Genomic DNA, 26,836 nt, shown 5'->3' with positions numbered 1-26,836 from the left:
AGTATGAGTAACACTAACGTAAGTTAGATCTGAAGCCTGCTCCCACCGCATACCAGAATATAAAGGGCTCTAAGTGTTTATGATATGATATATAAGGGTTATGTCTTTGTATTATATATTAGAATGCTAACAATATGCACAATATATCAAAAGTTCCCAGAATAAAATGTAACTGTATTTTGAGCATAGTTTGTAATTCACTGGCCATTTCTGAACCTTCTAGGGGTAGTAATTGGAGGTGCTTATTACCAAATAGTGAGACTTTCCAACCTGTTTGAAGGCCTTGTGAGTGGACCAGGGGAAAATCAAAGTATGGCCTGTGCACCATTGGGCAAACAGCAACAGCAGGTCAAGGAATTCAGGCAGCTCATTCAAGAAAAAGGCAATCTCTAAGCCTGCCAGACTTAGAGAAATACTTTATATGTCCAGCTATCACCAAGGTCATAGTTATTTCAAAGTACACACAGGCTTTTTCTTCCTACAAATGACTTCCTACATTTGGGATTATCCACATGCAAAAAAAAAAATAGAATTTGCTGAAGGCTGGTGAGCAGAAACAAATGATGTATATAGTAAAATACACTTACTTCGGATCAGTATATTGATCAATCAAAGTCACTTCTTCAACAATGTCTCCTGCAATACTTCGGACTAGATCAAAAAAATCATTCTCCAAATATCCTTCACTGGGAAGCCAGAACGACATGTCATTGGTCAAGAATGGAAACTTGCTTATTGGCTAGAAAAAGAAAATAATTGTTTTATTTCCTGCAGATAGACAAACATAAATGCAGAAGTATTAACAATGGGTAAAAAGGTTAATAAAAAGTGAAACTCATTTTAGGAGTATTTTGACAATTCAGGAATAAAGATCTCACCCCTAGAATAAACCTAAAGCAGAACTAAATCCATCGCTAGTACTTAATAATAATAACGCTAATTCTTATTTTTGGGGTAGGGCTTATTTTCCAGGAAACAGGGTAACTGTTACATTTGATTTTGCTCTCAACTGAATAGTCAAGTCATCATTGGGCTGGTGTCATAACTGATCACATGTGCAGCACCATGCCACTACAGTATCTTCGAAGTCAAACCTTTTTTACATTTTGGATACAGAAATGAATCATTAAAACCTGTGTCAGGAATATTTTGTATATACCCCATTGTGGAAATTTTTCTTTACATTCTGTCCTGTGAGAGGGGATCATTTGAAAAGTCATCAGGAAAAACAGAGGTTGTGTCTACCCAATGTCAGCTTAATAGAAAAAAAAGAAATCAAAAGCACATTCATTTTGAGCAGACAAAACAAAGAAAACGCTTCACCATATCACCTTTTTTCGGATGTTTAGGAAGTAAACCTATACAGCTATAATAATGTTTAGATTTTGTATTTAGGTTGGCAAGAGAAAACATTTGACTTTATGCTGATTCATATATAACCAGGAAACTAGTTTTGTTGTAAAGAAATGGGACATTTTGTTTAAGTGCCAACTAGCTTAGAATTTACCACCCAAAAACAAACTTATTACACCCAAAAACCTTATACTATGTTCAGTGGATATAGAAAGAAATCACCCCCTTTGAAATAATCACAATTTGTTGCTTTGCAACCTGAAATGAAGAGAGACACAGTTTTTTGTTTTATCCAGCTGTATTTACTTAGTGCAACTTATAACATCCAAATGAAAGACATAACATCAACATATCAGGAAAAAAAAAACAAAAACAGAATCACAGAGTTGGCAAAAGGATCACCCTCTTGTGTCAGTGTTTTGTTGAACCAACTTTTGCTTTAATTAAAGCCTTTTATTTTAAGTAATGTGTGTATCCGATTGCACACAATTTTATCAATTCTTATTTTTTATTTTCTGTACGTAAATATTATGGATAAATGTTGAAAAAGATGATACAAAGTCTACATACATCTTACATAGCCCTGTAACCAGTCAACAGGTCTTGTTGCTTCACACCCACATCATTAAGTCGGCACATTTATCAGTGCAAGACTATTTGAATTAATTTAAGCCAATCAAATAGGTGGCATCCACATCATCAGGATGGACCATCAGGATGGACCATCAACCGGATCAGAAGATCTTTCCCACCATGCAGCTTTCAGTTTTTTTTGTTTTTTTTTACAATTGACATGGTGTTTTTTATTGAAAAGGGTAAAATACATACAGAGTATAGACATTCGTGGTACATTGATAAAGTAGTTGGGATACAACTGAAGATGAAGTCAATAGGGTACATGGTGAAGATACATAGCTAGTATGAGGCGAAAGCACATTATACACTCTCAGCACACCCAGGGTGTCATGTCGTGCCCTCCTGCACCTTTCTGCATGAGACCAACATATAATCAACGGCACATTAAAGGGGACCACATTCATTTGGTTTGTATGTTGCAATGGGACTTCTATGCTCATGCATAGATTATTCTGAGGGCGTGTTACAAGTAGAGGCATTTTCCAACCAGTTATCCCACACTTTGCCATATTTGTTCGGGCATCCCCTGTGGGCATAGATTTCTTTTTTGTATGGAAGTACACCGTTAACATTAGCTATCCACTCGCCCAGTGTTGGGGGAGCAGTTTGCATCCATCTTCTAGCTATTAGCAGTCTGGCTATGAATAACGATTCTTGAAGAAATATCTTATGGTATTTATCTGAGTCAGGGTCTGGGAATACCCCCAATAAGCATTGTTTAGGACATAGTGTCAGTGGAGAACCCATTTCATCATGGATGAATTTTACTATTTGGGCCCAATAGTCTTGTATTACTGGACATAGCCAGAGGAGATGAAAGAAAGTGCTGGAGGGGTTATCACAGCGGGGGCAATTTGGATTTTGATTGGGCTTGTATTTGGTTATGCGGTGAGGTGTCAAATAGGATCTGTGTAGAATGTACAGATGTGTAAGACGATCTGACAGTTTGGTGGAGACTTTTTTACAGGTTTCAAGGGCATCCTCCCATTCATCATCCTCCAGCTCCCCCACGTCCCCTGACCATCTGTCTTTCAGTTTGTATGCTATTGCCACTGCCGTGGGTCTGAGCAGTGAGTTGTAGAATCCAGAAATTAGTTTGCGATGGTCAGACCCCATCATGATATACAGAACATCCGTTTGCTCTAAATTGGGGGGAACCCCTCTGAATTGAGTATTGAGAGCATGGCGGAGCTGGAAATAACGAAAGAGCATACTATTTGGTAGGTCAAAGTCTGTTTTGAGTTGTTGGAATGATTTTAGGACATTATCGTGGTAGGCATCTGATAGCAATCCTACCCCGTAGTGGAGCCATAGTTCGGGATTTGGCACTTTTAGGAGTTCTTCCAAGTCTGGATTATCCCATAGGGGTGCATGGGAATGTGTGGTTGGTATTTTGAGTTTGTTTTTAACTACCTCCCAGATTCTACAGTAATGATACAGTAGTCCTTTTCTATTGTCTAGTTTATAGGTGCCTTTAAAAAGGGCCTGGAAGGGATGTGAAACTCTGCATCCTTGCGGGGTACATAGCAGGGATAGACTACGGAGTTTGTCATATTTATCCAAGTGAAAAAAGTGGGACAGTTGTGCCGCTAGGTAGTACAAGTTAAAATCGGGTAGGGCCGCACCTCCCAAGTCTGTCGGACACCTCAACGTTTGCCAGGATAATTTATGACGGCTAGATCCCCAGACGAATGAGTTAAGGATGGCCTCGATAGATTTAAAAATCCGTAACGGAAGGTAAATCGGGGTGTGCCATAGCACATATAAAAATTTAGGGAGAAGAACCATTTTAATTAAATTAATCCGTCCCAGCACTCCAAGGGGTAGTCTAGCCCAGGTCTGTGTTTTATGCTTCAGAATTGCTATCAAGGGTTCTAGATTGAGGCAGACGTAGTCTTCTGGTGATCGAGTTATTACAATCCCTAAGTATGTCATAGCACTGACCCTAAGGAGTGGGGATTTGGATTGTTCTTTGGTTGGAGCGCTAATATCGATGGGGAGGATTTGGGATTTATCCCAATTAATCTTCAGTCCCGAGTGTCTTCCAAAGTTTTGGATTACCTCTAGGGCCACCTGTAAGGACAAGCCTGCATCTGCTAGGTATAGAAGCATATCGTCAGCATAGAGGCTTACCTTTTCTGACAGATTCTCGTGGGATAGTCCTATAATGCCTGGGTGCGCTCTGAGGGACGCAGCAAGGGGTTCCACCGCCAGTGCATACAACAGGGGGGAAAGTGGGCACCCCTGCCGAGTGCCCCTGGAGAGAGGAAACGGGTCGGAAACCCTCCCATTGACCAAGATCCTGGCGCAGGGACCCTGATATAGTAATTGGATCCATTTAATAAAACGGGGCCCAAATCCGAATTTTGCGAGGCATTCCCACAAGTATGTCCACTCTACTGAGTCGAACGCCTTGGCGGTGTCCAAGGACACCTCCACTCTAGAGCCCATGGTGTTGTGTTCAGCTTGGACATCCATGTGGAGCCTACGCAAGTTATATGCCGTGTTTTTAGCCGGCATAAATCCGGTTTGATCCGGATGGATCAATGACAGGATCACCGCATTTAGACGGAGCGCCAGGACCTTGGCCAATATCTTTACGTCTAGTTGGAGGAGGGATATCGGGCGATAGGACTCTGGTAATTCAAGATTTTTCCGGGGTTTAGGTATCAGGACTATATTTGCTTTGCGCATGGACGATGGTAGGGACTCAGATTTAAAAATGTGGGAAAATAACTCACACAGCTTGGGAATCAACGTCTCACTATATGTTTTGTAAAATTCTAGGGGTAGTCCGTCGGACCCCGGCGCCTTCGCTGGGTTAAGCAGGGAGATGGCTTTCGTTATCTCGCTCTCAGTGATGGTGGCCTCCAGCTGGTCTATCTGGGATTGAGTAAGGCGGGGCAGTTCTATGTTGGATAGCAGTGATATTGTCTCCTCGACGGAAGTATTAGTATTAGAGGAGTATATGGATGCGAAGAAGGAGCGGAACTCCCCAGCCACTGCATCAGGTTCAGTCAGCAGCTTACCGTCTGCATCCCGAAGTGCGACCACCGTGGGAGGTCTGTGATCTAGATGTGCTAAGTAGGCCAGGAGTCGACCCGCCCGTTCTCTGCATTCGTAGTGTCTCTGTTTATTATAATAAATTTTCCTATCCGCTTTTTCGAAGTATAAGTTATTTACTATTCTGGTTTGTAGTTTTAATTGATCTGCCGTTGTCGCAGATGGGTCAGCTGTGAATTTCTGCTCTGCCTCTATAAGGGATTGCTCTGCTTGTCTGAGAACCCGGGAGGAAGTTTTGCGGTAGCGGGAAATGCGTTGCGACAGGATCATGCGTGCATGAGATTTGAAAGTGTCCCAAATGACTTCGGGGGGTGCTGTGCCCTTGTTTGTCTGGAAGAAAAATTCCCATTCACTGGCTGCTTCCTCCAGGTCAGGAACAACTGTCAGCCAAAATGGGTTAAGCTTCCAATTGTATGACCTGGAGGAAGAGTCGATCCTGAGCATAATCCAGTAAGGGGCATGGTCAGATAGAATACGCGGGTTGAATTCTACCTGTCGAAGTAGGGGGGCAATGGTGCTGGAGATGAGGATGAGGTCGATACATGACATGGTATTGTGAGAAGTGGAAAAACAGGAATATGCCTTCTCCAATGGATGGCGGTGTCTCCATGTGTCTATGAGGGCCAAATCAGTTATTATCTTGCCAAATCTCGTGTGGGGTTGAGTAGGTACGTCTTGGGGTGTCAATGATATACGGTCTAGTTCCCTATGCAGTATATTGTTGAAATCGCCTAGCCACATCGCAGGAACAGTAGGAACTTAAGACGTGTACGCTATCCCCTCGTGTATAACGTTAAGTTGAAAAGGAGGTGGGACAGAGAAAGCCAAAATTAACAATTCTAGCCCATTCACTTTAGCATGTAGGAATATAAATCTACCCTGCGGGTCAGATTTAAGCGTGAGTAACACAAACTGTACTGTCTTCGACACAAGTATAGCCACGCCTCTTGAGTTAGCAGAGTAGGGGGCTTGATAGAGCCAACCCACCCACGGTTTCTTGAGTGCCATTTGAAGTTGGCCTGTGAGATGGGTCTCAACCAAAACTATAATGTCCACATGTAATGTTTTAAGGTATGCCAATGCTGCATTACGTTTGGGCTTAGCCCTGAGACCTCTCACATTCCAAGTCAAGCATTTAACATCCTGCATGGGGGCTTATTTGCTTCTATGTGTGCTGCATATTCAATATCTATTCCTACATTGACTTCGCCATATGTGAGGGACCGCTCATCCCTCCTCCCCAACCTCCCACCCAAGTGTGTAAGGTCAAGCAGACGGGGACTCCCAGTATCATTTGCGTATAAAAACCCAATATATTGGTTGTTAGGAAAGAACGTCTTAGCAATGAGTAAACACCATATTTTATCACTTTTCAGCATGTGATGCATAAACCAAGCATATAACCAGTCTGAACATTCTAAGCTTAATTGCTTCAACACACTGGCATACCTGGGTAGGCAATGCATCCATTTATACATATATGCAGTTTGCTGTTGCCAGGCATGCCAGGGAAACCTCTCTTGTGCCCTAGGGCAACTGTTACTGAGACAATAAAACAAGAAAAAAAAACAGACGGGGTCTGAGGGGACACCCGTGACTAGGGGAGCGATAATTCGCTGTAAAACAAGCATAGACAACAGGAGCGATTGTACCAAATTCAGGGACATAAACATACTCCCCAAAATTCGAGTATCACTATACTTAGCAGCTCGCCTTTAGCATTAAGGAATGTGAGTCGTATTGTATATGTTTCAGGTGGGCTCCTGTCCTTGCCCAGCCCCCGGGGAACGCACAGTAAGCCTATAGGTAGGCATATTGGCATAGAGTTATTTATCGCACAAAGGATATATCCAAATTGATCCAAATGTTCCGCCAATCACCCTGTCCCCCCTGCTCGGAAAATGTGTGTGCAATCGGGGTAAATCAGGGAGGATATGTTGCTCGCAACAGATTCTTATTACAGTACCTGCAGGGTAACAGGACTTCGGGACACATAGATCCACGTCACCCAGAGTCCATCTCAGAAGAAGGTCGTGTGGTGGTTTCAGGCCGGGTCACAATGTGGAGTTGCCTTATGCTCCAGCCACTGAAGAACAGCTTCGGGTGTGTCAAAGAAGTGTGTTCTGTCGTCACCGACAACCCGCAGCCGTGCCGGAAAGAGCATCGCATAGGAGTAATGGCGGGCCCGCAGCTGGCGTTTAGCTTCTGTGAATGTGGCCCTCTTCTTCTGGACTTCCGCCGAGAAGTCTGGTAATACCTTAACCTCTGTGTTCTGAAAGGGTATGTTGCCTTTCAATCTGGTTAGTCGGAGTACTGCATCCCGGTCACGGAAATTAAGTAGTTTGGCAATGAATGTCCTCGGAGGAGCCCCCTGAGGGGGGGTTTAGCCGCCAACCTGTGTGCCCGCTCGATCACAAAGGTAGTAGAAAACTCAGCTCTCCCAAATGTGTTTATCAGTAGGTTCTCCAGAAACGAGGGGGGGTCAGAGCCCTCTGAGCCCTCTGGCAGGCCGACAAATCGCAGGTTACACCTCCTTAAGCGGTTTTCCATGTCGTCTTGTTTGGCTGACACCATGTTAAGTTGGTGCTGCAGTTGTTCGCCGTGGACTTGTAATGGCGGAATCTCATCTTCCACTCGGCTTAGGTGGGTTTCAGTTTCCGTGACACGCTCTCTCAATTTTTGCAGGTCTTGGCGTATTAACGATACGTCCACTTTAACCTCCTCAATCTTACTGGTCAAAGTGCTTTTGCAGTCCGAGATTGCTTCGAGCACCCGCGCCGTGTCTTCCGCCGCCGAGTCAGCATAGGGCGAAGGGCCGGCGCCATTTTCACCTCCGGCGTCCTTTTCAGTATTCCTGTATTTCGCCAGTTTTGCCGCTGGATCCGTCTTTTGTTTCGGCGGCGACATGCTCCACAAGGGTCAGGCAGGACAGGAAGCCCAAGCGTGGTTGTTAGATATGCAGGATTAACTCCAGGATTTGGTAGTGCGGATGGTAGGCAAGTGGAGCTCTCGTTCTTTGCTTCCTAAGCCATGCCGGTCCAGGCCACGCCCCCCCCACAGCTTTCAGTTTTAATGCAAGATAGAATTACAGACAACCCATGGCATGGTTTAGGTAAATGTAAGTTACTTCAAAGATGAGCTTAATGAACTTTTTGTATTTGTTTGGGGTTCCACTTTAATTCTAACACAGATAGGCACATCTGTTTGCGCATGCTGCTAGCAAGCATACATTGCAGGTGACAACTATATACTTTCTCATTTACCCTAGATGGTGTATCATGTGGTTTCTTCAAAGCATCCTAATTGTGAAAATGGCTTGTACACACACCAGCTACAAACGGTGTCTATGATTCATTTGGACTAATAAAACCCTCAGTGAATGAGCTGTGAAATCAAAGGGTTTTTCACAGCCTGTTATATGAATAAACCTGTCAAATGAATTATTTTCTGCAAAGGAGAAGCAAAACTATATGAAGGATCTATCAGAATACATAGATGAGTGGCATATATTACTTTAAACTGCTCTCTTGCAATAAAATGCTCCACACCATGGTCCCCCTGTAAGTAATTACAAATGCTGCCATTCGCACAAACACAAAAAATATATCTTGGATTAATTGTTTTATATTTTTGCAGCAAGTGTCGTCTCTGACAATTTTTCTTAAAAAGAAAAAAAAATTGACACAGCAGATAGAAAAAGCTTGAAATAAATGTACATTATGCCAAGCTGCAGAGGAAAAACCTGTCTTCAGGGAAGCAAATATTTTTACCCATTTATCACCTAACTGAGCAACTGATCTACATAGCTTTCATCTGAATGCTGGTATTGGTGCCAATAATTTTCAGCTGCTCTCTTTAGTTTTAATTCATGGTCGTAAAAGCTGTGTAATACAGAACTAGTAAAAATGTTGTAGTATTTTGCAGGGATTAAGATTTTATTATATGATTATGCACATTCAAAATGAAAGCCTATTTTTGGATGTCTGCCATACAGAAACATACTAGCATTTTTTTTAGGAGTCACAAATTAAATGGTGCTTTCTGAAACAGGCTTTCTAAATTATCAGTGGGTTTAGCCAGTCCTCTCTTAAACCAAAAACAAAATGTTCTATATTCTAAATATACATTCCATATTTAATATATCAGCCTGAGAGGTACTTGGAGTTTCCTCAGGGCCTGCAGTGAAATTACCACTATTTGTCCAATCCAAGAAATTGCAATAACCCAAGCACTAACTGAGTTCTCGTGGCTGTGCCTTGAGTATCAAGCAACAGTGTGTGTTAGGAGTCATATGAGAACTATGTCAGTAGCCAGAGAGGAAATTACGATAGGTGGAAGACAAGACTGCCACTTTTTAAATAGGTAAATGTTATAACAGCATTGCCTATAAGGTCGAGTATATGAGACAATAATAATCAGGGTAAAAACACACCCTATAGCTTGCCCCATAACCTGTGCCCTCCAAACAGCTTGTGTGCATAGCTGTTTTGTCTTGTCCATGTTGCTGGTCCTGTTTAGGGTCCAGGCTTTGCCCAACATGGTGTGCATATACCTGAACTGGTTGTCAGGGTCTGGGTGCAATAGGGATGGACCATGGCCCTGGACCTGTATAACATCCTGTGGTTAACTCACTGATTGCACCACATACCAAGGTAAGCACTGAATGCAAGATCCAGTGCCCTAAGCAAGCATTACAAGCTAGCCCCGCTGTTACGAGGTCCAAGTATGGTGCCCAAGGAATTATATGGGTACATTGGAAGGCGGTTCCCAGCAAAGCTTTTGCCAGAGTCCATTTACCTGAAAGTGGCAGCATATAACTCATGGTCTAAGGATCAACTTGTGTGTCCTGTACTGCACAATTAAGATAAATAAATGTAATGATGTGCTATTGATTACAGAGCTGCTTAATTAGTGTCTTTTATTTCTGCCTAGAGCGCATCGTAAAACGTATTTACGGCTTGTTATGTAAATATTTAGATGTCCATAGCCTGACGACCGGGTTCTGATGTGAATGAGCCCTTAAAGATTATGGGCCAGTCCATCCAAAACTGGTAGTTCATTTTTCGGTAGATGTTAAAGAGGTAAACCAATTGCTTATGTCACAGAGATATCTGTGGGTGGCCTACCAGGCTCTCAATAACGTGAGAAGGATCACATCCAAAATCTTTCAGGATATGGGTTTCTATAGCCAAGCCGTTAATCCCAGAGACTGTAAAGCAGGATGGAAGATTGGCCCCTGTGACAGGAGGTCTGGTTGAGCTGGAATTGTTCACCGTGTCAGCATAAAATGTTTTTCTCGGCCCAGCTGGTGTGATCAGAATCACTGCCTTTCCCTCCACCTGCGTAACAGATGCTGAATTGGCAGAAATGCATATATTAGAGAGAACCAGCCCCATGGTGTCACTAGGGCAGCTATTGCAACTACCTGCGTGCCCCTTTTCCTGGAAACAAACCTGTCCAGTTTTGCATTGAATCCAGACGCCAAAAGATCCACATCGGGTGTGCCCCACCACTGGCAATGTGCAATGAACACCTCGGGATGAAGAGACTACTTTCAGAGTGCCAAACGCTAGCGACTTAGGAAGACTGCCTGCTAATTTTTCACCCCTGGGATATGAACTGCTGACAAAGCTAGAACATAAAGCTCTGCCCACGACAGAGTTTGGTCCACCTCTTCCTGGGCAGCCCGGCTTCTGGTGCCTCCTAATAGTGATATATGCCACAGCCATGGCATTGTCCGACTGGACCCTGACCAGAATCCCCTTCAACTGTGTAATGCAACAGAGCGAGATGGACCGCTTGAAGCTCCAAGATGTTGAAAGGTAACAACATTTCCTGAGGAGACCAAGTCCTATGAACTGAAAGGGACCCCAGAACAGCTTACACCTCCTTCACTCTTCACTGCATTAAAATGAAAGACAACGTTGTCTGAAATATATTGAACATACTTTTTCAAGCTCCGTTAATCCTGATTACCATTATCTTTTTGATGGTCTATCCCATCAGTTTTATATATAGAGTGTGGTTATAGGATTACTCCACTACTGGGGAGAAAGCCATAATTATAATTTGCAGACTCAACTCTGGAAAACAATTTTCCTCATTTTTATCACTAATGTGATACCCCAGAACAACTCCCCATGCTGTTAGCATCGGTTATCAGTACCTTCCAGGCAACCATAAGAAATTACTTTCTTGCCTCCGTCTTCAAAGGAGCCATTCACCAGTCCAATGTGCGTATTGGGACATAGAGACATTGGACAATCCAGCCACTAAATCCTATTGCTCCAATCTGACAGAATATTCCTCTGCAATGACCTGGAATGGAACTGAGAGTATGAAACTGCCTCAAAAGTGGCAATCATCTTCCCTAGCTGTCTCATACGGAGACTCAAACTTGCAATTTCTCAGTACAGACACCTGCTTTCTCAGCAAAAAACACTTCTCTGGAGGCAGAAACACCTTTGCTTGGACTTTGTCCAGGGTGAGACCCAGATACTCCAGAGTCTGTGCTGGTTCCAGTGCTGATTTCTGCATATTGAGAACTGAATACAAACTTTCCAAATTATGTACCGTGAAGGACACATTTTGCCTCAACCAATAAGTGGACTGTTTCTTGAGCAACAGATTGTCCAGGTACCCTAGAATAGGTATTTATTTGGTCCTTAAAGTGAAAAAAAGACTTTACAAACATGTTATACTTACCTACTCTGTGCAGTGGTTTTTGCACAGGGCAACCTGAATCCTCCTCTTCTCGGGTCCCTCTTCGGTGCTCCTGGCCCCTCCCACCTGTCCAGTGCCCCCACAGCAAGCAGCTGCCTTTCTCTCTCTTGGTTGGCTAACTGAATTTTATTGACAGCAGTGGGAGCCAATGGCGCCGCTGCTGTGTCTCAGTCAATCAGGAGGGAGAGTCCCAGACAGCCAAGGCACTCGTGTAAATCGTTGGATAGAGATAGTGCTCAGGTAAGTATTAGTGGGGCTCAGAGTGGCTGCTGCACAAAGAAGGCTTTTTATCTTAATGCATAGAATGCATTAGGATAAAAAAAAAACCTTCTGCCTTTACAACCTCTTTACCAGGCCAAGAACTGGAGCCAGCACTGTGAATACTTGGGGAGCTGTAGCCAACCAGAAAGGTAAAGCCACAAACTGGCAGTGCTGGTTCTCTATCGCAAAATGCAAGAACCTCTGATGTGCAGGAAATATTGAGACATGAAGATAGGCATCTCTTATGTCCACAGACACCAGGAAATCTCCCTGCTTGAGCACTACTACCACTGAACAAACCAACTATACAAAAAGGCCCAACCCTGAGAAACTTGTTCAGACTTTTGAGGTCCAGAATTGGCCAAATATTGCTGTTTGGCTTTAGGACTGTAAACAGATTGGAGTAAAAACTGAGTAACTTTCTGGTTTCCAGAACCGATCTGATTACCCCTTGCACCAGAAGACGATCTAACACCTGAAGCATTAATGCCCTCCTCTCCTGGTTTGCTTAAATATTTGATCTCATAAACCATAGAGGAGGGAACTCCTGAAACTCCAATCTGTACCAGTGAGTGTTTGTAGAAAGGACCCGGCTGTCTGAAATCACCTTTGACCAGGTTTCTAAAAAAGCCAACAGCCTCCGGGTGCCCTTCATTGTGAAGAGGACTTGGACTCTGGTTTCACTGACTTGGCTGACCAAGCCTATTTCTGACCTTGGCCCCGGGACATTCCTCTGGAATAAGGATGAGCTCCAGCGTGTTCGCACAGCCCACGTGCAGAGCCTGCCAGGAAGTCGGCGCTGCGCTAATCACAGGCAGTGAGATATTTCTCTATCACTGCAGCCACACATCGGGACAATGTCTCATTGCCTGTGATTAGTGCAGTGCAGACTTCCTGGCGGGCTCGGCACGTGGGCTGTGCGAACACGCCAGAGCTCATCCTTACTCTGGAACAGCCTAGGAGCACTGAAATGGCTGCCCAAATTAGTTAGAACCAGCCACTGGAGAAATGGATGCCCTATAAGCTGGACGTTTACTTTTCTTTCTGAGAGGCAAGAGGGAACTTTTACCTCCAGAAATTTTTTGCATGTACTCATCCAAGTGACCCCAAACAAATGTTCCCATGAAAAGGGAATCCAGCTAAAACAATTTTGCATGGTAACTCAGTGGACCAGCTTATCAACCACAGAACCCTTCGCATATTAATGGGCACCAGAACGAACCAAGAGATTTGCTGAATAGAGTACTTAAAGTCATCTATCACAAAACACAGAGACTGGGGCGACTCCATTAGCCCCTTTGCGGTGTCCCCTCGACATGTCCCAAATTCTTTTTAAGCAATTGTTTAATGCAATCCTTAAGATCTTGACATACCCCAATGGCTGCCACCACTGGCTGCATAGCGGATCCAGCCAAAGAAAAAAAAGAGGCTTTCAACAGCGTCTCTTATATTTTATCAGCCAGGTTCTAAAGACCAGGACATCATTAACTGGGCAAGTCAAATTCTTATGGAGATACAACACTGCCGTGTCTACCAAAGGTGCACTCAATTTTTTAATAAACTTTCCATCCATTGGATAAAGTTTAGAAAATCTCTTTGGCAGCACAAACACCCGGTCTGGGTAACTCCACACAGCATACAACATCTCTTGCCTGAGAACTCTATGGAGGACGCAACAATCCTAGAGAGGAATACTTAACCAAGGACTCAGAAGGTGGCAATCTGAAATCAGACCAAACCATCTCAGTGAGGGAATTTATTAATATTCTCTGTACCTGAGAAACAGACAACCCCTGAGTTTCCTCAGGCTCAGATTCTTCAGATGTGGAATCTGCTTCCTAACTATCCTCAAATTCCACCTCCACTGCCTCTTCATCTATGCCCATACATTCCTCCTTTCTAACTGGACAGGGGACAGACAAGGGGGATCACTCCCATTTCTTGACACTATGTCTAATGGAGGTAAGCATATCAGCAGTCTTTCCCTTCAAACCAACCAAGTGGAAGCCAAGTCCTCTTTTGTGACATAAGTTGAAGCAGATGCCCGTGCAGTAGCCACAATACCAGACAGATATAATGGCTCTGATGAGCCTGACGCATCTTATCTTTCGGGACACACAAAATCAGCAGTATTACATTCTGTGTCCTCCCCAATGAATCTAGTTAACCACTTCCCCCCAAGTAGACGTCATTTACTTTGAGTGGAGATATCTGGATGATGCCTGCAGCTACAGGCATCACCCAGATATCTTTTTTTTCAGCGGGTGATTCGCTACATTGTAAAAGCCATCTTAGTGGTTGTTTAGCTGCTTGATTGCTTTTATAGGTGGCCTGAGGGGACATCCCCCCTCACCACCCTCCGGTGCTTCCCGGATCTCTCCCATGCAATCAGGAAGCCGGAGAAAGGATCCACCAGTGGTGGCGGTTTATCATAAAGCTATGACCCACGGAGGCCGGAAGCAACCTAACGTCACGTCTAGCTCTGGCAGATGTAAACAGTGCAATTTTTGCTGGAAAACCTGAGATTGATTTTTTTTTCTCAGGCTATTCAGCATAGAAAAGAGATGTGGGGACTTTTAGAGCCCAGATCTCTCCATAAAGAGGAACTGTCATACCCTATTCCAATTACAAGGGATGTTTATATTCCTTGTAATAGGAATAAAAGTAATCAAAAAATACAAAATAAAGGAAAAGTGTAAAAATAAAAATATAACATTACATTACATTTACATACAGTATCTCACAAAAGTGAGCACCCCTCACATTTTTGTAAGTATTTTGTAAATTTTTTTTTTTATATCTTTTCATGTGACAACGTGGAAGAAATGACACTCTGCTACAATGTAAAGTAGTGAGCGTACAGCTTGTATAACAGTGTCAATTTTCTGTCCCCTCAGAGTACACCCCTAAGTGAAAATATCCCAATTGGGGCCCGTTAGCCATTTTCCCTCCCCGACGTCATGTGATTAGTTAGTGTTACAAGGTCTCAGGTGTGAATGGGGACTGGGTGTGTTAAATTTGGTGTTATCGCTCTCACTCTCTCATACTGGTCACTGGAAGTTCAATATAGCACCTCATGGCAAATAGAAAAATAATTGTTGCTCTACATAAAGATGGCCTAGGCTATAAGAAGATTGCCAAAAATCTGAAACTGAGCTGCAGCATGGTAACCAAGACCATAAAGCAGTTTAACAGGACAGGTTCCACTCAGAACAGGCCTCACAATGGTCGACCAAAAGAAGTTGAGTGCTCAGCGTAATATCCAGAGTTTGTCTTTGGGAAATAGACATATGAGTGCTGCCAGCATTGCTGCAGAGGTTGAAGGCGTGGGAGGTCAGCCTGTCAGTGCTCAGACCATACGCCACACACTGCATTAAATTGGCCTGCATGGCTGTTGTCCCAGAAGGAAGCCTCTTCTAAAGATGATGTACAAGAAAGCCCACAAGCAGTTTGCTTAAGACAAGCAAGCTAAGGACATGGATTACTGGAACCATGTCCTGTGGTCTGATGAGACCAAGATAAACTTGTTTGCTTCAGATAGTGTCAAGAGTGTGGGGCTGAAACCAGGTGAGGAGTACAAAGAGAAGTATGTCTTGCCTACAGTCAAGCAAGGTGGTGGGAGTGTCATGGTCTGGGGCTGCATGAGTGCTGCCAGCACTGCGGAGCTGCAGTTCATTGAGGAAACCATGAATGCCAACATGTACTGTGACATACTGAAGCAGATCATGATCCCCTCCCATGACTGAGACTGGGCCGCAGGGCAGTATTCCAACATGATAACGACCCCAAACACACCTCCAAGATGACCACTGCCGTGCTTAAGAAGCTGAGGGTAAAGGTGATGGACTGGCCAAGCATGACTCCAGACCTAAACCCTATTGAGCATCTGTGGGGCATGTTCAAACGGAAGGTGGAGGAGTGCAAGGTCTCTAACATCCACCAGCTCCATGATGTTGTCATGGAGGAGTGGAAGAGGACCCCAGTGGCAACTTTTGAAGCTATGGAGAACTCCATGCCCAAGAGGGTTAAGGCAGTGCTGGAAAATAATGGTGGCCACACAAAATATTGACATTTTGGACCCAATTTGGACATTTTCACTTATGGGTGTACTCACTTTTGTTGCCAGAAGTTTAGACATTAATGGCTGTGTGTTGAGTTATTTTGAGGGGATACTAAATTTACACTATTATACAAGCTGTACACTCACTACTTTACATTGTAGCAAAGTGTAATTTCTTCAGTGTTGTTACATGAAAAGATAGAGTGGATATAAAAATTCTACACACCCCTGTTGTCAGGTTTCTGTGATGTAAAAAAATGAGACAAAGATAAATAATTTAAGAACTTTTTCCACCTTTAATGTGACCTATAAACTGTCCAACTCAGTTGAAAAACAAACTGAAATCTTTTAGGCGGAGGGAAGTAAAAATAAAAAACTAAAATAATATGGTTGCATAAGTGTGCACACCCTTAAACTAATACTTTGTTTGATTTTATTACAGCACTCTTTTTTGGGTATGAGTCTATCAGCATGGCACATCTTGACTTGGCAATATTTGCCCACTCTTTGCAAAAACACTCCAAATCTGTCAGATTGCAAGGGCATCTCCTGTGCACAGCCCTCTTCAGATCACCCCACAGATTTTCAATCGGATTCAGGTTTGAGCTCTGGCTGGGCCATTCCAAAACTTTAATCTTCTTCTGGTGAAGACATTCCTTTGTTGATTTGGATGTATGCTTTGGGTCGTTGTCATGCTAAAAGATGAAGTTCCTCTTTATGTTCAGCTTTCTAGCAAAAGCCTGAAGGTTTTGTGCCAATATTGACTGGTATTTGGAACTGTTCATAATTCCCTCTACCTTGACTAAGGCCCCTGTTCCAGCTGAAGAAAAAACAGCCCCAAAGCATGATGATGCCACCACCATGCTTCATGGTGGGTATGGTGTTCTTTTGGTGATATGCAGTGTTGTTTTTGTGCCAAACCTATCTTTTTGGAATTATGGGCAAAAAGTTCAACCTTGGTTTTCATCAAATCATAACACATTTTCCCACATTCTTTTGGGAGACTTCAGATGTGTTTTTGCAAAATTTAGCCGGGTCTGGATGTTCTTCTTTGTGAGAAAAGGCTTTTGTCTTGCCACTCTACCCCATAACCCAGACATATGAAAAATACTGGAGATTGTTGTCACATGTACTACACAGCCAGTACTTGCCAGATATTCCTGCAGCTCCTTTAACCACTTACGGACCGCCGCATGTCGATATACGTTATAAATTTGAAGAGGAATACTGTTGTTATGGCAGCAGCCAGCTGCCATTAACCCTGGTATCCTCTTCTTCGGCCGGCGGTCCGCTTTCAGATAAAAGTAGTCTCTGTGGCAGATTCACAGCGAGATCACTTTTATCAGCGGAAGGAGTGGGGCCCCCTTTCCGCCATGCTCCGGTGCCCTCCACTGCTTACCGGATCTGTCGGCAGTGGCGGAGGCGACTGGATGTTTCCCCTTGCGGGGTATGGTGACGAGTGAGGGGAAGATGGCCCCAACCGTCTCCATAACATTGCAGAGTGGGAGCAACGTCAAAACTGCCGCCCATAGCTCTTAAAGGGCCATTTCTTTTAAATGACAATATTTTTTATTGCATTTTAATGTAAATATGAGGTCTGAGGTCTTTTTGACCCCAGATCTCATATTTTAGAGGTCCTGTCATGCTTTCTTTCTATTACAAGGGATGTTTACATTCCTTGTAATAGGAATAAAAGTGACACATTTTTTTTTTTTTTAAAGAACAGTGTAAAAATAAAAAATAAAAGGTAAAATAAATAAGAAAAAAAAAATTAATTTAAACAGGCCTCGTCCTGCTGAGCTTGCGTGCAGAAGCAAACTTGAGTAGTGCCTGCATATGGACCTCCTCTGTAACTCAAAACATGCAACCTGTAGAATTTTTTAAACATCGCCTATGGAGATTTTTAAGGGTAAAAGTTTGTCACCATTCCTCGAGCGGGCGCAATTTTGGAGCGTGACATGTTGGGTATTAATTTACTCGGCGTAACATTATCTTTCACAATATAATAAAATATTGAGCTAACTTTACTGTTGTCTTATTTTTTAATTAAAAAAAAGTGTATTTTTTCCAAAAAAAGTGTGCTTGTAAGACTGCTGCGCAAATACGGTGTGACAGAAAGTATTGCAACAACTGCCAATTTTTTCTCTAGGGTGTTAGAAAAAAAAATTATAATGTTTGGGGGTTCTAAGTAATTTTCTAGCAAAAAAAAACTGTTTTTTAACTTGTAAACAACAAATCTAAAAAAGAGGCTCGGTCCTTAAGTGGTTAATGTTGCTGTAGGCCTCTTGGCAGCCTCCCTGACTAGTTTTCTTCTCGTCTTTTCATCAATTTTGGAGGGACGTCCAGTTTTTGGTAATGTCACTGTTGTGCCATATTTTCTCCCCTCAATGATGACTGTCTTCACTGTGTTCCATGGTATATCTAATGCCTTGGAATTACTTTTTTACCCTTCTCCTGATTGATACCTTTTAACAATGAGATACCTCTAATGCTTTGGATGCTCTCTGCGGTCTATGGCTTTTGCTTTAAGATGCGACTAAGAAAATGTCAGAAAAGACCTATTAGAACAGCTGAACTTTATTTGGGGTTAATCAAAGGCACTTTAAATGATGGCAGTGTGGGCTGACTCCTATTTAACAGGAGTTTGAATGTGATTGCTTAATTCTGAACGCAGCTACATCCCCAGTTATAAGAGGGTGTGCACACTTATGCAACCACATTATTTTAGTTTTTTATTTTTGCTTCCCAACCCTAAAAGATTTCAGTTTGTTTTTCAACTGAGTTGGACAGTTGATAGGTCACATTAAAGGTGGGACAAGTTTTGAAATTATTTATATTTGTCTCATTTTTTTACATCACAAAAAACTGACATTTTACCAGGGGTGTGTAGACTTTTTATATCCACTGTATAATAAAGTACAAAAATGTGAGGGGTGTACTCACTTTTGTGAGGTACTGTACGTTGCGATCGTTAGAACAATAGCAATATTTTCAGCACTAGGACTCCTCTGTAACTCTAAACTGGTAAGCGTCACCTATGGAGATTTTTAAGTACTGTAGTTTGGCACCATTCCACAAGGGTGCGCAAGATGACATGTTTGGTATCTATTTACTCCACGTAACATTATTTATGTATTACCAAACAATTGGGTTATTTATGGTGTTTTCTTGCATTAAAATCATTAAAGTGTATTTTTTCCCCAAAAATTGTGTTAAAAAAATTGCTGTGAAAATAGCATGTAACAAGATTGCAACGGCCCCCATTTTATTCCTAGGGCAGTGATGGCGAACCTTGGCCCCCCAGATGTTTTGGAACTACATTTCCATGATGCTCAACTACACTGCAGAGTGCATGAGTATTATGGAAAATGTAGTTCCAAAACATCTGGGGTGCCAAGGTTCACTGCCCTAGGGTCTCTGCTAAAAAATATATACTTTTTTTTACAATGTTTAGGGGTTCTGAGTAATTTTCTAGCAAAAAATGATAATTCTTACATGTAGGAGAGAAATCCTAGAATTGGCTTGGGTGACAAGTGGTTAAAAGCTCCTCAGGACGCGCTGCGTGCAGAAAGCATAGAAGCTGAGCCACTGATGTCACATCCAATCTTTCACCCACGTAACATCCGGCCCCTTGGAATGCAAGCCGACTCCAGTAACATGAGTGGCTGTGCAGGAAATAGGAACAATCAAGCTGGTTGTGTTGTTGCCCTATTGGCACCTATTATATGTGAGTGCATTTTCATTATTTGTTTATGGTGTGTTCATTTCAGTCATGTGGCGGTTGAAAGATGTACTTGGTGGATGTTAAAGTGGAGTTCCACCCATTTTTTTCTCTTTGGCTGTGCTGCATGCCCTTAACTCCTAGTTTTCACAATAGCCATTATCTTTTTTGCTGTTAAATACCTGTTTTTTATATTTTAACATTACTTCCTCCTTGCGATCGCTTGGGCAATTGCATCACTAGGAGATTCGCAAGTGTTCCTGGGATAGCAGTGTCATGTATCCCATGACTCTTTGCGAATCGCCTACTGCCAAAATCTCACGTATGCACTGAGCAGCTATCGAACACCAGCCAATAGGATGGGATCAGAGTGGGCCGCTATGTGTATGCAGGTCTGCCCCCTTTCTTAAGAAGCCCAGTAATTGGCTAGTTTTCGATAGCTGCTCGGTCCCGCCCATCCCCGACATCACCGACGAATTCTGACAGCTCCAGCTACCATGCGGGTACACATTATCACTATATCAAATATATATATATATATATATATATATATACATATATATATATATATATATATATATAGTGATAATGTGTAGCCCGCGCTGAGACCGTATAACATTGAGCAGACTTGTAATGTGTGCCGGGAGAGAGAAGAGCTGTCAGAATTCATCGGTGATGTCGGGGGTGGGCGGGACCGAGCAGCTATCGAACACCAGCCAATTATTGGGCTTCTTAGGAAAGGGGGCGGAACCGCATACACATAGCTGCCCACCCTGACCCCATCCTATTGGCTGGTGTTCAATAGCTGCTCTGTCCCTCCCACCCTTGACATCACCGATGAATTCTGACAGCTCCACTCTCTCACACAACATTACAAGTCTGCTCAATGTTATACTGTCGCAGCGCAGACTACACATTATCACTATATCAAGTATATATATATATATATATATATATATATATATATATATAATCTATAGATGCATTACTGAGCATGTGTGAGATTTGGTGTTAGTGGTGCATGATGAGTAGACAGTTACACAGAAATCCAGGAAATTAACACGAGAGGGCTTCAGATGCCCACAACTAAAATGGAACCCGCCTGCTTCCGAGATCAGTAAGTAACTAACTATTTTTAAAGAAAGTAAGAGCACAAAAAATATGACATGTTAGAAATGTTCATTTACAGGTTGAGACAGTTACAGAGCAGTCTTTAAAAAAAAATATTTGGGGGATTGGAACTCCGCTTTAAGAAGAAAAATGTACTTTATGAAAATTCATTTTTGGGAACATTTTCTTTTGGACTATTTGCTTAACCACTTAAGGACCGCCTCACGCCGATGTACGTCGGCAAGGCGGCACGGGCAGGCAAAATCACGTACATGTACGTGATTTGCCTCCCGCGGGTGGGGGGTCCCCCCCCGGTGCCCGAGGCGGTCCTGTTTTGTCCCCCGGCGATCGGAGGTGAGGGGGAGGCCATCCGTTCGTGGCCCCCCCCCTCGCGATCGCCGCCGGCCAATCAGATCACTTCCTTTGCTGCTGTATGCTAAACAGCAGCAAAGGAAATGATGTCATCTCTCCTCGGCTCGGTATTTTCCATTGCAGCGCCGAGGAGAGAAGACTTCACTGTGAGTGCACAACACTACACACACAGTAGAACATGCCAGGCACACAAAACACCCCGATCCCCCCCCCGATCGCCCCCCGATCCCCCCCCATCGCCCCCCCCCCCCCCCTGTCACAAACTGACACCAGCAGTTTTTTTTTTTTTTTTTCTGATTACTGCATTGGTGTCAGTTTGTGACAGTTACAGTGTTGGGACAGTGAGTATTAGCCCCCTTTAGGTCTAGGATACCCCCCTAACCCCCCCTAATAAAGTTTTAACCCCTTGATCACCCCCTGTCGCCAGTGTCACTAAGCGATCATTTTTCTGATCGCTGTATTAGTGTCGCTGGTGACGCTAGTTAGTGAGGTAAATATTTAGGTTCGCCGTCAGCGTTTTATAGCGACAGGGACCCCCATATACTACCTAATAAATGTTTTAACCCCTTGATTGCCCCCTAGTTAACCCTTTCACCACTGATCACCGTATAACCGTTACGGGTGATGCTGGTTAGTTCGTTTATTTTGTATAGTGTCAGGGCACCCGCCGTTTATTACCGAATAAAGGTTTAGCCCCCCGATCGCCCGGCGGTGATATGCGTCGCCCCAGGCAGCGTCAGATTAGTGCCAGTACCGCTAACACCCACGCACGCGGCATACGCCTCCCTTAGTGGTATAGTATCTGAACGGATCAATATCTGATCCGATCAGATCTATACTAGCGTCCCCAGCAGTTTAGGGTTCCCAAAAACGCAGTGTTAGCGGGATCAGCCCAGATACCTGCTAGCACCTGCGTTTTGTCCCTCCGCCTGGCCCAGCCCAAGTGCAGTATCGATCGATCACTGTCACTTACAAGGCACTAAACGCATAACTGCAGCGTTTGCAGAGTCAGGCCTGATCCCTGCGATCGCTAACAGTTTTTTTGCTAGCATTTTGGTGAACTAGCAAGCACCAGCCCCAGGCAGCATCAGGTTAGCGCCAGTGCCGCTAACACCCACGCACGTACCGTACACCTCCCTTAGTGGTATAGTATCTGAACGGATCAATATCTGGTCCGATCAGATCTATACTAGTGTCCCCAGCAGTTTAGGGTTCCCAAAAACGCAGTGTTAGCGGGATCAGCCCAGATACCTGCTAGCACCTGCGTTTTGCCCCTCCGCCCGGCCCAGCCCACCCAAGTGCAGTATCGATCGATCACTGTCACTTACAAAACACTAAACGCATAACTGCAGCGTTCACAGAGTCCGGCCTGATCCCTGCGATCGCTAACAGTTTTTTTGGAAGCTTTTTATTGAACTGGCAAGCACCAGCGGCCTAGTACACCCCGGTCGTAGTCAAACCAGCACTGCAGTAACACTTGGTGACGTGGCGAGTCCCATAAGTGCAGTTCAAGCTGGTGAGGTGGCAAGCACAAGTAGTGTCCCGCTGCCACCAAGAAGACAAACACAGGCCCGTCGTGCCCATAATGCCCTTCCTGCTGCATTCGCCAATCCTAATTGGGAACCCACCACTTCTGCAGCGCCCGTACTTCCCCCATTCACACCCCCAACCAAATGCAGTCGGCTGCATGAGAGGCATTTTTATGTCCTCCCGAGTACCCCTACCCAGCGAACCCCCCCAAAAAAGATGTCATGTCTGCAGCAAGCGCGGATATAGGCGTGACACCCGCTATTATTGTCTCTCCTGTCCTGACAATCCTGGTCTTTGCATTGGTGAATGTTTTGAACGCTACCATGCACTAGTTGAGTATTAGCGTAGGGTACAGCATTGCACAGACTAGGCACACTTTCAGAGGGTCTCCCAAGATGCCATCGCATTTTGAGAGACCCGAACCTGGAACCGGTTACAGTTATAAAAGTTAGTTACAAAAAAAGTGTAAAAAAAAATAAAATATATAAAATAAAAAAAAATTGTTGTCGTTTTATTGTTCTCTCTCTCTCTCTATTCTCTCTCTCTATTGTTCTGCTCTTTTTTACTGTATTCTATTCTGCAATGTTTTATTGTTATTATGTTTTATCATGTTTGCTTTTCAGGTATGCAATTTTTTATACTTTACCGTTTACTGTGCTTTATTGTTAACCATTTTTTTGTCTTCAGGTACGCCATTCACGACTTTGAGTGGTTATACCAGAATGATGCCTGCAGGTTTAGGTATCATCTTGGTATCATTCTTTTCAGCCAGCGGTCGGCTTTCATGTAAAAGCAATCCTAGCGGCTAATTAGCCTCTAGACTGCCTTTACAAGCCGTGGGAGGGAATGCCCCCCCCACCGTCTTCCGTGTTTTTCTCTGGCTCTCTTGTCTCAACAGGGAACCTGAGAATGCAGCCGGTGATTCAGCCAGCTGACCATAGAGCTGATCAGAGACCAGAGTGGCTCCAAACATCTCTATGGCCTAAGAAACCGGAAGCTACGAGCATTTTATGACTTAGATTTCGCCGGATGTAAATAGCGCCATTGGGAAATTGGGGAAGCATTTTATCACACCGATCTTGGTGTGGTCAGATGCTTTGAGGGCAGAGGAGAGATCTAGGGTCTAATAGACTCCAATTTTTTCAAAAAAGAGTACCTGTCACTACCTATTGCTATCATAGGGGATATTTACATTCCCCGAGATAACAATAAAAATGATTAAAAAAAAAAAAAAATGAAAGGAACAGTTTAACAATAAGATAAAAAAGCAAAAAAATAATAAAGAGAAAAAAAAAAAAAAAAAAAAAAGCACCCCTGTCGCCCCCTGCTCTTGCGCTAAGGCGAACGCAAGTGGCGGTCTGTCGTCAAACGTAAACAGCAATTGCACCATGCATGTGAGGTATCACCGCGAAGGTCAGATCGAGGGCAGTAATTTTAGCAGTAGACCTCCTCTGTAAATCTAAAGTGGTAACCTGTAAAGGCTTTTAAAGGCTTTTAAAAATGTATTTATTTTGTTGCCACTGCACGTTTGTGCGCAATTGTAAAGCATGTCATGTTTGGTATCCATGTACTCGGCCTAAGATCATCTTTTTTATTTCATCAAACATTTGGGCAATATAGTGTGTTTTAGTGCATTAAAATTTAAAAAAGTGTGTTTTTTCCCCAAAAAATGCGTTTGAAAAATCGCTGCGCAAATACTGTGTGAAAAAAATAATGAAACACCCACCATTTTAATCTATAGGGCATTTGCTTTAAAAAAATATATAATGTTTGGGGGTTCAAAGTAATTTTCTTGCAAAAAAAAATAACTTTTTCATGTAATCAAAAAGTGTCAGAAAGGGCTTTGTCTTCAAGTGGTTAGAAGAGTGGGTGATGTGTGACATAAGCTTCTAAATGTTGTGCATAAAATGCCAGGACAGTTCAAAACCCCCCCAAATGACCCCATTTTGGAAAGTAGACACCCCAAGCTATTTGCTGAGAAGCATGTCGAGTCCATGGAATATTTTATATTGTGACACAAGTTGCGGGAATGAGACAAATTTTTTTTTTTTTTTTTTTTTTTGCACAAAGTTGTCACTAAATGATATATTGCTCAAACATGCCATGGGAATATGTGAAATTACACCCCAAAATACATTCTGTTGCTTCTCCTGAGTATTGGGATACCACATTTGTGGGACTTTTTGGGAGCCTAGTCGCGTTCAGGACCCCGAAAACCAAGTACCGCCTTCAGGCTTTCTAAGGGCGTGAATTTTTGATTTCACTCTTCACTGCCTATCACAGTTTCGGAGGCCATGGAATGCCCAGGTGGCACAACCCCCCCCCCCAAATGACCCCATTTTGGAAAGTAGACACCCTAAGCTATTTGCTGGCAGTAATGGATTTAATTTATTTTTACACATAGGGAGTATTTATTTATTTTTTCTGTGGCGCAGAGTTTAGCAATCTCTATATTTTAGCATTTGTTGATAGTGTTTAATAATGTGGGTTTAATGACACTTTAAGACTTTTGATTTTGACACATTGATTTAAATGGGTTGCCTAATGCACCACAATGGACCAAACACTGAATGCACCACTTTCTTCAACACAGCGCACTACAATGCATGGCAGTGCGTAGCCATGTTTTATTGTACGCTACAGTGCAGGTGCAGTGGTGTGCCATTCAAAATAAATTGGCACTACATATTGTGCACTGCAAAAGTATAAATGGGCCCTAATGCAAAAGAGGCATGATTCACTTATGTGTGCTGTTATTTCCTACTGTTAACAGAGCTTTAAACACGTCAATTACTAGACTCACACCCTGATATCTTTGATGCATGCAATGAGACTGTGTAACAGATTTCTAGGGAGAGATGGAGAAGGCTGCAGGAAGACACTGCAGTCTATGTAGAGAAGACAGTTAAACAGAGGGCAACAATAAGCTGTTTTAAGATGAGATTTCTTAAGACTGTTCATTCATCATCTTGTTTTATGAAGCACTGCAGGAAAAGTAATGTTGGGTTAGAAGAAAATCCACTTAATTTTTTTTTTTCTGTTTCTGTAAGGAATTGCACACATTCTATACATACTGTACCTTTTATTATCCAGCAGTTCACTATAAATATAAGAGAAAAAAACAAGACATACTGGTAATTGTTCATTACTGATCTAATGCTTTACTGTGCTTATCCATTTTACATATAGATGATTGTGTAATAATCTCAAAATATGTTATACCTGTTCCGGCCTCCAATAAAAATGATCTGCAGTGGCGGTGTCTGGGGAGTACTTGGTTGTTCCAAAACAACCCCAAAAATATTGCTAGCATCCCAAAGCACCTCTATCCCCGTGGCTTGTTCCTTTAGGACAGGGATCTTCAAACTACGGCCCTCCAGCTGTTGTGGAACTACACATCCCATGAGGCTTTGTAAAACTCTGACATTCACAGACATGACTAGGCATGATGGGAATTGTAATTCCTGAACAACTGGAGGGCCATAGTTTGAAGACCCCTGCTTTAGGATATGCAGGCAAGCACCACCAGTGTCTGCATGGATTCCCTGGATGCAGGAACATAGTGAACAATAGTGCACAGCTGACCAATGGAGGGGCGGGGGGGGGGGGGTTGCAGAGGTGATGTGGCTGGAAGGATGAGAAAGGTGCAGAGGTAACCAGTGGATGAAGAGGTGTGCAAAGGTGACAAATAAATTGCAACCACCCTAACCTATAACTGGCCTTTGCAGCAAGGAGCACATGGAAAGGCGACGCATGTCAAAAAGCAACAAACAAAAATTCCCAGCTCACTTACCAGCCAGCCTGCAACAAACCAAATTGATCTTGTCTAACAAGTCACGTTAAAAACCAAGGGGTTTAGTTTGCACACATTTGCAAATACATGCGTAAGCTGCAGTGGCCACGTCATGTCACTCCAGTGTACTTGGTGTTAATGAAAAGTATCCTTCGTGCTCGTCGGATGGTAGGCGTAAGGAATATGTAAATATTCTCTATACTACTGTAAAGTG

The 26,836-nt window shown here is 43.2% G+C and overlaps 1 protein-coding gene across 2 annotated transcripts in view; it reads right to left on the bottom strand.

Annotated features, from left to right (window-relative positions):
- FARS2 (phenylalanyl-tRNA synthetase 2, mitochondrial) overlaps window positions 1-26,836 on the bottom strand; it is a 649,181-nt gene that overhangs the window by 138,644 nt on the left and 483,701 nt on the right. For both annotated transcript variants that reach the window (XM_073631001.1, XM_073631002.1), the window contains exon 7: window positions 588-739. In XM_073631001.1, the coding sequence (XP_073487102.1) occupies window positions 588-739 (152 nt within the window). The remainder of the gene's footprint in view (window positions 1-587; window positions 740-26,836) is intronic.

Source organism: Aquarana catesbeiana, linkage group LG05 (genome assembly GCF_042186555.1).
Source record: "Aquarana catesbeiana isolate 2022-GZ linkage group LG05, ASM4218655v1, whole genome shotgun sequence".
NCBI classification, from domain to species: Eukaryota; Metazoa; Chordata; class Amphibia; order Anura; family Ranidae; genus Aquarana; species Aquarana catesbeiana.
This window is presented reverse-complemented; position numbering and strand designations above follow the sequence as displayed.